This window comes from Lampetra fluviatilis, chromosome 44 (genome assembly GCF_964198595.1).
Source record: "Lampetra fluviatilis chromosome 44, kcLamFluv1.1, whole genome shotgun sequence".
Classification (NCBI taxonomy): domain Eukaryota; kingdom Metazoa; phylum Chordata; class Hyperoartia; order Petromyzontiformes; family Petromyzontidae; genus Lampetra; species Lampetra fluviatilis.
This window is the reverse complement of record NC_136318.1, coordinates 4314874-4327557: the sequence shown is the minus strand read 5'-3', so window position 1 is coordinate 4327557 and position 12684 is coordinate 4314874. Positions and strand designations below refer to the sequence as shown.

At 49.6% G+C, this 12684-nt stretch overlaps 1 protein-coding gene across 1 annotated transcript; it reads left to right on the top strand.

Moving 5' to 3' along the window:
- Nucleotides 1-1269: 1269 nt before the first annotated feature.
- TMEM116 (transmembrane protein 116) lies at nucleotides 1270-11431 on the top strand. Its single transcript, XM_078876343.1, has 12 exons — nucleotides 1270-1308; nucleotides 2034-2077; nucleotides 4156-4219; nucleotides 4815-4955; nucleotides 5856-5954; nucleotides 6441-6496; nucleotides 7597-7722; nucleotides 8634-8673; nucleotides 8848-8928; nucleotides 9611-9773; nucleotides 10839-10912; nucleotides 11049-11431. Exons 1-12 carry the CDS (start codon nucleotides 1270-1272, stop codon nucleotides 11196-11198), a joined length of 1077 nt encoding a protein of 358 aa, XP_078732469.1. The 3' UTR covers nucleotides 11199-11431.
- The last annotated feature ends 1253 nt before the right edge of the window (nucleotides 11432-12684 follow it).

Here is a 12684-nt window from a genome sequence, read left to right as displayed (position 1 = left end):
TTCATGGATAATGCTACAATTGCGATTTCCCCGCAAAACTTTTTTTTAAGAGCTTTTATGTTAATCCTCCACGTTCCCCGTTAAAATACAGACAAATATTTTATTGATTTGTCGGACAAAAAAAACCTCCGAGTGGCAACCAAGGGAGTATACCTACCGAGGAGATGGAGCGATTTATAAATCTCCTTGCGTGCCAATCGTTGCATCACGCGGGATTGTACGAGATGGCTATGGCTTGGGTGGGGGGGGAGAGACTTTTATCCATCAGTGGATTGGCCATGGCCTAATCGTGTCTTATGACACTTTGTAAAAGAGGGCCCTGCTAAGTTTTCCCAGGTAGAGGGGTGTCTGGGTGGGGGGCGGGTGCTGCTGCGTGTATAATCCTAATTGAGTAACTTGCGGTGTAATTTGGAAAATTATTAACAGTGACGTGAGTACACAACGGGCCTACTCTTGCGAAATGATGTCACGGGATCTTTAACGTCCACCGATTTGAAGCAGACCGCGTGGTAATGGTGTTACTTGTTAATACACACACCGCAGTGATAACCAGGGTGGCCACTGGGATTCAAACCGCGAACCTCTGCTACCAGCATCGATCACGTTATCGGTTACATAAATGCTCGGCTTTGAACATTCGTGAAAAAAATCAGTTTTTTAAAGTAAATATAAAACATCTGTTTGACAAGTGTGTGTGCATCTTAGCCCATGGGTCACCAATTCAACAAACCCCTGGCTAGCAGTGGATAGACCATGGCTGATAGTGGTGATGGTGATGTTAAATTTGTTTATTGTGCAGTTAGACCTCGCTAAGCAAGGGGGGTTTCCAGCTGCCATCTCCACCACGGGTGTGGTGCTAAACAGTTAATCATTTAGAGATCTTTTAGTTTACTCAACTTCTGTTTTTAGTTTTGGTGAATTCCCACGGAATTTAGGAACAATCCCCACAGCCACACCATCACCGTAAATGTTTTCACTCTTGTTTAAACCTCCTCCAGTCATTCTCCACTACCGGTACAATTTGAGAGATTTTAGTTCGGTGGGCTACTGCTGAAGTCGTGTCCACGGGACTCGCTCGCCCGGACTTGCACGACGGCCACACCGTGTACGCACAAACAATACTTATCAACCACCTCGCACATTCTTTCTCACCCACCACCACCAATCGCCACCCGATCGAAAAAAAGAAGTCGTGAGGTGTAAGCCAGACTCCTTTGTGGAGCCATCCATCACGTGACGAGCGGCACAGACATCGTGACCTTACCCAGCATGCGACATTGCACTTCGTCCGAGTACACGTGTTTCAAGGTACGTAGAATGTGAACATGTAACGGGGCCAATTTTGTTTTTCTCTCGATCCGCTGCTGGATGACGGCCTCCCCCACGCCAGGCCGGACGTCGTGCCGGGTGGGGTTATCTGACCATAATATGTTATTTTAATTTATTATTTTATTTTTAGACGTGACTTAACCGAAAAGAACCAAAGAATAATTCCTGCAGTCACGAAAGCTCCTAAATTAAGATTGACCATACTTCACTGCGATGGTCGCTACGGGTTGATGGGGAAGTTCTTGGGGGGGGTGGAGGCTCTAGACCAGTTCCGATTCTTGTATGTCACTTGACGTGACCCGTGACTGGGAATCGAATTCCCAAGGGCTTCTTCCCCCACGTCATGTTGGCGGGAATGTATAGACGTGGGAGCGTACAAGTACTGTCGAGTCCAACAATGGATTTTACTGCACTGCCTTTTGCTGTGCCCAAACATAGACCCACTGGACTACGGGACATGGTCTCAAAGGCTTTATCAGGGATATTTGTTTTTGATGCTGATTATTACAACTAAGATGGTAACGATGCAGGCGAGTGATGGTGTAACAATACTGGTGATTGTAAAAATGCCGTTGGTGATCATGATCATGGTGGTGGTAATGATAATGCTGATGAGCACTACTTCACAAAACCCCGGCAGGCCCACGTGACCCCATCCTCGCTGTCGAGTTGACCGTCCCCACGTTTGTTGTTTTATTCCCCAGATGCTCTTCCTCTTCGTCCTCTACATCCTGGGCAGCTCGCTCAGGTGAGCCACGGGCACACGCACGCGTGCACACGGCATGGCACTCCGGCCTGGATTTTGGGGAAGAAATTCCATCCACCATGCAGATGAGGCCACGAAAACAAACCCACACGCTTCTAGGTGCTATCGGTGGAATATTACCGTCACCGGATCATGAGAGGCGGCGGCTTGGGGGGGAAAACCTTCATCCAACAGTGGATTGAGCACTACTGATAACGATGATGATGATGATGACCATGAGCGTTATTAATTTCTGAATAGAGGATGGTGCTCTTATCCGATCTGGTGTCCAAAACACGTGGGTTGCTAATTATTTCTGTTGCGGTGAGCGGTGTAACCACAAGAGATTAAATACAATTACAATTCCTTATAAGGGAAACAAATACCAATGAATAACAATTGAATGATTACCAATCTATACAATTACAATACCCCCCCCCCCACCTCTTTGCCTCGAATCACTGCACCAGATTGAATTAAATGATGACGTCACCCTGATGTTGCTCTATTTAAGACCGGAAGCAACAGGAGAGCTTCACCATTCTTGCCCGATGAGGCTGATTGTAATTACGAGCGAAACGTCGTACTACTCAAAATTTAAAATGCTGTTGATTCTCTCTTCAACACACCGGTGGGCTAAAGAAGTGAATTATTTTGTCCTTTGAAAAACGTGACACATTTTTTACTATTTGGCTGTGTCGGGTGGTGGAGGGTTACGACACATTTATAAATGACGCGATTTGACCCAAAAACCTATATTATGAAGAGAATACCGGTATGCCGCACCATATCGGCAAGTACAGAGCAATAGAGGCGACACGTTCACCTTGAAAAAGCTGAGAATAACGAAGGGATTTGTCGCGGTGGTGAATTGGTCAGCAGCAGTAACACGTGACTGGAGTTGTCACCCGTACGTCGTCAGTTTGATTCTATCTCCCGGCGTGGCGGTCAGAACAACAATGGGGTTAGTTTCAATCGGTGCATTCATTCCTAAAGTGCCACTGGAATTTGTTCCTGGTTCCTGACTTTCAGAACCGTTAACCGGTTCCCAGTGAATTTTTCGATTTAAAGCTTTCGTGACTGCAGGGATTCATCTTCAGCGTCAGACGCTGTCTTTCCGACAGCCCTGTTCTTCACCTGAGGACGGCTGCTTGCGTTGTGGCCGAAACGTTGTGAGAATTGTATTTTATAATGTTTTATTTTTATTATGTTATTATTTCCCTTCTACGTGACTTTACCGAAAGAACCAAGAAGATGGTTCCCAGTGGTTACCAGTTTAACAATCCTCCAAATTAAATCCCTAAATCTGACGAAAATAAGCCACCATCGTAACAAAATAGTAGTGCAGGCCAGAAAACCGTGCGTTTTTAACGGCAACGCACGGACGTGTCGACAGCACTCGGGCTTTGCGCATAATGCACAAGCCATCGGCAGTTCCTAAATAACTCAAATGTGGTCCTCTTCTTCTTGGTTCTTTCGGTAAAGTCACGTAGAAGGGAAGTAATAAAATAATAAAATAATCCTCACGACGTTTCGGCCACAACGCAAGCAGCCATCCTCAGGTGAAAACCAGGTCTGTCGAGGCCACAGCGTCATTCAGATGCTGTCGCCTCGACAGACCTGGTTTTCACCTGAGGATGGCTGCTTGCGTTGTGGCCGAAACGTCGTGAGGATTATTTTATTATGTTTTATTTTTATTATTTTATTACTTCCCTTCTACGTGACTTTACCGAAAGAACCAAGAAGATGAATCCCTGCAGTCACGAAAGCTTTAAATCGAAATGTGGTCCTCTTGTCCATGCTCAACTTCAAAATACATTTTAAGCGAACGTGAACAAGAGCAGCAGCGGAGACCGAGACGAACAACTGTAGACTGGTTTGTCCTTGTTAGGGCTCATCAGTGAAGTCTAGCCACCAGTACTCACTGCTGCAGTCTGCCTCTGCCGTAGCAACCTGACCTCAAGGTCCAAGGTGTCAGATCACAGGGCTACATCGCCACCATGGTTGTTACGATGGCCACGACTTTGTGGTGACGCGCTTCTTGTGTCTCTTGTGTCTCCGCTCTCCCCCGCGCTCATCAGTGTGATTGGCTGCCTGTCCGTCATCATCTTCTCCGTCTACCGCGGCATCGTCGCGGACAAAGAGGTGAGCTCCTCTATGACCCCACCCTCCCTTCGTTCCTCTGAGATCCTCACTTTGTTCACCCGCCACGTGCGTTCATCCACCCAACGTCATTAACCCATTCCCGTTCCGATGACGTACATGTACGTCAATTTTTTATTTCCTATTCTATTCCGATGACGTGCATGTACGTTATCGGAACGGCATGTGCCACAGTTTGGCGCCAGATATCATAGTGCGGTCGTGTCGCTACAGTTCTCTGCGGTGAGTTTGTACAATCTTTTTTTTTTTCAACAATGGAGCTATGCCTCCTAAAAAAATGCTGAACCGCTTGCGCGTTCCAAAATTCAGCGGTGAACGAGAGTCCCACCCTGCAACTTGCAGTCGTCTCGGAACAGAAAAGGGTTAATAAGCAGTCCCCATATCCCTCCACCTTTTGTTCGGCATTCCCACCTGCATCCTTAATTGGGTTATCCCACCCACGTCGACATCCGCCCTTCCGACCCACGCATCCGAACTTGCGTTGTTCATCATCCACCCCATGTGTTCGTCAACCCCCACACTGGTCCACATTTCCCCCCCCCACCCCCGCCCGCCTCTGTGTGCTGGCCGACCCCAGGTGCGGGTGCTGCTACAGCTGATGTTTGCCGACCTGGTGGCGTCGGCGCTGCTGCTCTACTCGGCGACCGTGCCGCTGCTGCCCGAGGAGCTCTACGTGTGGGTCTACGAGTACTGCAAGTACTCCGTAGTCGGCGCCCTCGTGAGTCCGTGACTATCGCCCCCAGCCCCCCCCCCCCGCCCACCACGTTATGGGCACTTGTTAAAAAAAAAGCGCTAAATGGATTGTTGTTTACGTCATCGCGCGGCTTGTAAAGCGTTGTTGTGAACGTGAAACACTTCCAAGGTTGGTGGCAAGTACCCGTAAATAATGATGCACAATACACACGACATTTTTAAGCGTCAAGTTGTTGCCGTTAGGAATGCGCCCCGAGCAGAAACCTGGCCGCATCCATCGAAAAGTTTCCCATAACGAGCGGTGCCGGGAGGGTGGCCGTTGGCGGTCACGGCGATGACGCCGCGTGGCCTGGGAGCCGCTCGTCACCATTCTCGCCCAACCGCTGCTTGTGCCTTAACCCGTTTTTGGAAAGTGTCGCAGAATCCATGGATATGCATGGATTCTTTTTTTCTTCTTCCACCCTAGTTTTACCCTGATTTTTTTTTTCGCTATCCGTACGTCGTACGTAGCACGGCGAGCTACGAAAGCCGGCGACCAAATTTAATTCCCGGCCACGGCTATAACATCGATGGCGAAATGACGCCTGAGCCGGACCCGGTCCCAGGCCACCAACCCACACCAACCAGCGGGGGTGAGAAGCATGGTCAAACAATCCCCACTACCGACACGGTGTGGGGGGAGGCATTCATCCAGCAGTGGATTGAACCCGTGTTTCCTCTGCGTAATGTTCCGGTGAATTATCTTGACTATAAAACCATAAAAAATCTCACGAGCCTGCGATGTATTCATTCGCCGAGTGCCTGCACAACGAACTGAATTAGGATATTACAATTGTTTTAATGTATTTTTACTTTGAGCGAAAAGGGGTGTGAATTTTTTCCCGTGTGTCTCCTGTCGCCGCCCGCCCCCCCACCCGCCCCCCAGTGTTTCTACAGCTGCTCCCTTGCGCTGGTGCTGGTGTACGCGCTCGAGGTTTATGGCAGCATGCTGACCTTCAGCGGCGTCAGTTGCAGAAGGTGGCCGGTACGTGACCGTTGCTTTGTGCGCCAATTTCTATTCGCGTCATAATTGCTGGATATATTTATTTTATTTTGCATATTTTTGTGACCTCCCCCTAGGTAAGTCGCTCGCTATTGCAAATGCGACTCCTAGTCTTGTCTGTCGACTTGAGCTCTCTCACCGGGTTAAGCACGATCAATGTGCACGAGCGAGGTCCGCTGTGACATTGTTGGTCTGGGACGCGAACGGAAGAAATGTAACGAGAATTCAAAGAGAAGCGTGGAAGGGGAGCGCCTGCGGCAGTGGCGGCGCTGATCTGGGAGCCGTGCAGGAGACGGGGGAAACACGCGGGTGGAGCGTCATCTGACCCGCGTCGTGACATTTTACACGCCAGGCTTGCGACAGGCCATTTGGTTGGTTCGTAACCCAGTGACCTCACGAGCCCTGTGACCTTGCCGATTTTAACGGTCGTGCGCGCCCTCTCCTCCTCCTCTCTCGATGTCTGCGCAGGCGATGTGCCGAGGCTTGGCTCTCTGCGGCACGTGGCCCCTGTACATCTTCTGCTGGTGAGCCCCAGCACCACCGCACGGCACGGCACGCGAAGCTGTCGCTGCGCAGGCGCGATCGCCGTAGAAATACCACGCGCACCGCCCACTTCACAGTGCACGTCAAACATCCCCCGCGCGTCATTCGAAATGAGCAGTCCGCGATTGAGTGTGCCAGTGTCACAGTCAAAATTTGCCTGAAATTGATCATCGCGCACAGCAGCCGCCCCTCCCCACGGCCTATTGGCAGACTACCGCCTGCTCGAAGACCATGTGCTGAGTCACCTTCTGCTACACGCGGACGGGGGGACAATTGTCTTTTCGAGGTGCCCTCCGGGAAACTGAGACGTGACCAAGTTTAGATTTGAAGCTTTCGTGACTGCAAGGATTCATACTCTTTGGTTTTTTCGGTAAAGTCACGTAGGTTAAAAAATAAAACAAATGAATTAAATCACGACAAGCTTCCGTCTTCAGGTGAAACCGTCACAGCAAAGTTGCTTTATCAAGATACAAATTGCTGTATGAAGATACAGCAATTTTTTTGCTGTATCAAGATACAGCAATTTTGCTGCATCGAGATACAGCAATTTTGCTGCGACGGTTTCACCTGAAGACGGAAACTTGTGTTGCCTCCGAAACGTCGTGATTTAATTTATTTGTTTACATTTTTTAACCTACGTGACTTTACCGAAAAAACCCAAAGTTAGACCAAGTTTCTTGTCGTGTGTAAAGCTTGTCTCCGAGACGACGCCACTGGCGTCAATGAGGGCGGCGTCTCTCAAAACGCGAAATCGTAATGGTTCTATAACATTCACATGGTAGATCATTGGAATGGGGTGGTTAGCGCGCTGCCCTGCAAACCCAACAACTTAAGTTTCCTTCCCACTCGCCGACTATTTGAACCGTTCTTGGACCTCCTTTAGGTCGACTCGGCCTCATGAGTACCCGGCGCGATGTGTCAACGGCGCCACTACGACGACCAAAGGCGGCGTGGTGCTGGCCACATCCCCCGTCGTGTGCCGTGCCGGCCCTCGTAGATGATGCGCTCTAATGGCACTTGCCCCAATAAGTCTGTTGAGGCTACACGGGGGATCTTTGTCTTTCTCCGTTGCCCCCTCCAGGCTGCTGCCACCGTCTCTCTTCTCCATCTACGTGGGCGTCGTAGAGCGGCACCAGAACCAGACCCTCATCGCGCCCGTGTGGGAGAACGACCGTCACAGCAATGACTCGTCGCAGTACTGCACGAGGTGGATTGCGGCATTGTCATCGTCGTCGCATTCATCATCATAAAAAAAAAATCTGTTTTTCAACGTTCCTCCTCCTCTTCCTCTGGGTTTTGCTGAAGAAAAGTCCAGTTTTCCACATTCGCCCGTCACGTGACAACTGGATTTGGTTGGCTCTGTCGGGTGGTGGAGGGTTATCGTAAAACATTTGCATTGCACCTATTTGACGCTCTAATCCCCCCCCCCCCAAATTTTTTTTTTTTGTAAATCTTCGTTGTCTCCGTCAACTTTTGTCATCACCACCATATCTATCATCATCATCCTCCATCGTAGTCCTTTGACTATCTCCTCGCAGCGCTTGGCGTTCAGTAGCAGATATTTGTAGTAGTGATTGGGACAAAGCCACAAAGTGACACGGCCCACAACTGCTAACCTGTGGCTGTCTACACGTGTCTGCCAAGCCTGGCGCATTAGACAACAGCTCCCTCTGTGTCCAGGGCCGTGTTAACCCTTAGGCTTAATAAGGCTTTAGACCCTCTTATTTTGTAGGCCCTCCGTTCCACTTTGAAGTAACAGCTGAGTGACGGTCGCACGGCCATTGGAACATTTTTGGCTTTAAATTACGACGACACCATTCATGACTTTACCACAGCAGCTAAAAGCTAGGAAAAACATGTTTATATTTTTGAAGAAATGAGCCAAGCGAGTTTTTTTTAAAATGTCTGAATTCCCCTCGAGTCGAATAGAATGTAAGTAAATGTTTGACCACCTAATAAAAAATATTTGTCAAATGTAAATGCATAATTAGGCCTTTCTCTCCGATTTAGCCTTAAGCCCCTCGTAACCTTAATCCGGCCGTTCCGTGACTGGCACAAATATCCAGGTGTACTCACGTTTCGATTTGTGTCTCTTCCCGACCCCCTGCCCCCCTCCAGGTGTCTCCCGCTCATCCACCAACCGGGCGAGTGCCAGGGGGTGAGTACGTGGGTGATTCGAAAGCTCTGTACATTCCGTCAGCAACGAGCTCGGCTCCACGGTTTGGACGAATTCTGTCTCCCCCACCCACCCCAGGTGGCACGTGGCTCGCGGCTTTCCACGACGCTCCGCTGACGGTGTTGCTGCGCCTGTTATTTCGTTTATTTGCTCTAGCCTCTGGAGACGAGCGACCTGGCGAACAGGGAGAAGTTGATCTTCCTGGCTTACCTGTCTGTGGTCGTGATGACGTGTGGGGTAAGTGACAAGGGACCCGTTGATCGATCGTAAATGACGGTGTTGCACCGCCGCGCAGTATCCGCTCGCTCTCGTAGAGGGAGAGGGTGAGGACAAATCGGAGGAACCACGGACGAGTGTTAAGGTAGCCGAGTCGGCGCTACCAACAATTGCCCAAGCTCTATGCGGTCCTCCCATTATATTAAAATGTCATCGACCAATTCATGAGTGGTGGGAGGAAATTGAAGCACCCGCAGAAAACCCACGCGTGGCGAGGGCGGAAACGCTCCATCCCACACAAGGGAATGGCGGAGTCCACACACTGGCTACGGCTACTCCTCGAGTTTTGCCACATTCGTGAGGCCTTCCAGCAACTCCCGTGGCCTCCACAACGCTGGGTCAAAGTGAATGTCCCTTTATCAATTACAAGCCTACCCAACAGTGCCACATCGGGGGAGGGGCTGCTAAGCCCCGCCCCCCTTCTACCCTTCTAAATTCTCATTAGCAGTAGACACCCTTGGTCAATCCACTGCTGGATGAACACTTCCCCAAGCTATCGTCTCGTGCGATCCTTCAATTTAACAGTTCACCCAGCATCAGCTCACGAGCCGATTATTAAAAATAAAAAATGTCACTTAAAATTTATTTTTATTTTTTTAGTCGCGTGAAAATCTGATGGTCGGACCTTTCCTCCCCCTCCCAGATGCTGTACTACCTGGTGCGGCGAGGCTACCGCGACGTGTTCGAACCCCAGAGCAGCACCGCGGCCGCCGCTATGGGCGCGTGTCCCACGGGACGCTACTACCGCACGGTGGTCAAGAGCACCACGCTCTTCCAGGCGTCCCTCTTCCTGTGCTGGGTGCCAGGTTGGTCTCGACCCACACTTTTACCCATCGACAGCAATGCTCAATCCACTAATGGCATGCAGGGGTCTACGAGTGGGGCCCGCCGTTGCTCGCACTGCTCTAGCGATGCGGCTCGTCCACGCGGCGCCTGCACGCGCGAGCGCCGATCCCGGCTGCTCCGTCTCCTCGGCGGCTGTGCTTTCGCACGCGTTCCGTTCCGTGGCTGCCACTCGACCGCTATTTGTGGCCGTCATCCCCTTCAAGCCAATGGCGGGGCCCTGCCTGAGCCCCACTTATTTCACTGGTCAACAAAAAAAAAAATTCTGGCCTGGACTTTTTCAGCTGTTTTAGACTAATTTCAGGGTGCTGATTCCAAATCTGATCTCAGATTTGCTCTATCACATCTCATTTTTATGCTATCGGCATACCCCATTTTCATTGATTTTACCCGAAATTAACTCTGTCACTTATGATTGCAAGTTGTTGCGAGTCAGTGACTGCTTTAGTGTTAAAATATGGTGCTGTATTTTTAGGATAGTGTGTTTATAATATAATTTTATGTAGATATCCACATTTATTTGATATTTTTCTTCTGCAGTTTTTATTGAAAATGCAATATTTGATATCTCAAAAACCTGATGTGATAGACAAAAACTGATGCCAGATTTAGAATCAGCACCACAAATTACATTAAAACCGTTGGAATACCTTATGCCAGAAAGTGTGACCAGTGTTATCCTAACGTTTTTGATTGCCGCGAACCTTGCACACGTTCTCGGAGCGGTGTGTTCCTCTTGCTGCCTCTCGGTGTAACTCCACGCGTGCATCTCCCCATGATCTTTGGTGCACTTTTGCATTTTTTTGTTCAATTGTAACCTCCTGCTCGACTCGCATGATGTGGGCAGTGGGTGGGGCTACGTGGGTGGTGGGGACAACAATGGGAGGGGCTAGCCACTGGGTGGGCGTGGTCATGCACAAGTGGGCGTATCTGAGCGCGCAAGGTGCTTGCCCCCCTCTCGTCATGCGTCCCAATTGTTGACGCTTATTTTTGTTCTGACCCCTAAAAATCACCATCGTCTGTTCCAGCGCTGGTGATCTGCATGGTTTCGTTCAACTCCGATGTGCCCCACAAATCCATGATCTACCTGCAGGTGGTGCAGGTAGGTCCCCGCACAACCCGTCCATGTCATGACACTTGAAATTGTGCCAATTATTATTTTGTATCTTCGCCAAACCCTCGTAACCGTTCGCAAATCCCCGCCATCGATTTTGCCGGCGGACGTGCTGTGCGCGCAGGCCTGTACGCTGCCGCTCCAGGGCCTACTGAACAGCGTGCTTTACGGCTGGCAGCGGCGCAGCTTCCGCAGCGCGGGCCCGGCGCAGGGAACGACGGCACTCCTGCAGCGTGAACCCGTGCGCTACCTCGCCCTGGCCAGCGCCACCTGATCACCGCCACTCCTGAAGAAAGATCGAGAGAGGGCCCGGGTGTAACGGGGGAGACTTGGGAACTTTGGCAGTGCTGTGTTGAGGTCGGGGCAAGCCCTCGCCACCAAATTTTTGGTTCTTGCGTTGCTGGGAATTTTTTGCGGAGTTGGCCTGTTCCGTTGTGGCCAGGTGAACTGGTGTCTGGGGGTTTTGTCGAGCCACCGTTAGTCATCGTCGTCCTTGTCATCGTCAAATGCGACCGCAAGCCTGGACTGTGGTGGACAACGAGCACTGGGGACTCGAACTCTGATGTTTTGTAAGGGGGCAACCTGAAGGAACACTTTGGGGGGGTGGAAGGTGACGGGGGGTGGAAGTGAATTTGACAAATATCTCGAGTCTCAAAGATTGAGGAGAAACCTAAGTCTAAGGAACGATGCGTCTCTGCCGCATCGCCGAGCTGGGCAGGTCCACAACATCGGATGCACGCTCTCTGGACACTTGAAATAGATGTTTTGTAACCATTGGTACAATCGTGATGTGGCTTTTTTTCGTCCGTTGTGGTTTTTGGTACATTGACCGGTCACGACTGTAATTCGGACGGGAAATAATGGGTACATCTCGATCGATTTTTTTGTCAAGTAGAAATGCTCAAATTGCGGCGTGTCGGATGTACGTGGACAACGCAAGATATTTGACATCCATGCTGTGACGATGAAAAGGAAGGGATTTATTTATTTTTTCCACATAAAGCTTTCGTGACTGCAGGAATTCTTATTCTTGGGACTTTCGGTAAAGTCACGGAGATAGGTTCAAATGAAATAACAAAAAACTACGTTTCGATCGCAACACAAGCGTTCTTCCTGATGACGAACGCTTGTGTTGCAATCGAAACGTCGTATTTTTTTGTTATTTTCTTTGAACCTATCTACGTGACTTTACCGAAATACCCAAGAATAAGAGAAATATGACGTCAACAAAAACGTCACATTTGCTTCATCGGCCATAGTTGGAATAAGCCAATTAGCAGGAGTGAATTCTACGCAGTAATATAATTGGTGTTTTAAATGGTGGTGATGATTGATGATAGTGGTTAATGTTGATACTGCTGCTGACTCGGCGCCTAGTGACCAAAGAAACCCTGGATGCACCATCTAGTCCCATCTCGGAAGCTAAGCGGGAGTTGAGCCTCGTTACTCCGAGTATGGGCGACTACGACCAGCCACCACCACCGAGGCTTGCCAGGTGCTGTAGGTGTGTGTGGGGCTATCGGGTGTGGTCAGGAGACTGCATTGCTGAGTCTTCCCCCTCGTGTGCAGGGGCGATTTGTTTTTTTTTACTTCTTCTGTGCTTCTTCTTGGTTCTTTCGGTAAAGTCACGTTGAAGGGAATTTATTAAATAATTAATTAAAAAAAACATAATACAAATTTTGTTTTCATTATTTTATTATTTCCCTTCTACGTGACTTTACCGAAAGAACCAAGAAGATGATTCCCTGCAGTCACGAAAG

Bases quoted from the DNA above. Each gene is read 5' to 3' on its own strand.
- TMEM116 (XM_078876343.1), top strand. From the start codon at position 1,270: ATGCGACATTGCACTTCGTCCGAGTACACGTGTTTCAAG. The intron at 8,674-8,847 runs GTGAGTACGTGG...TATTTGCTCTAG, and splicing joins AACCGGGCGAGTGCCAGGGG to CCTCTGGAGACGAGCGACCT. The intron at 10,913-11,048 runs GTAGGTCCCCGC...CTGTGCGCGCAG, and splicing joins TCTACCTGCAGGTGGTGCAG to GCCTGTACGCTGCCGCTCCA.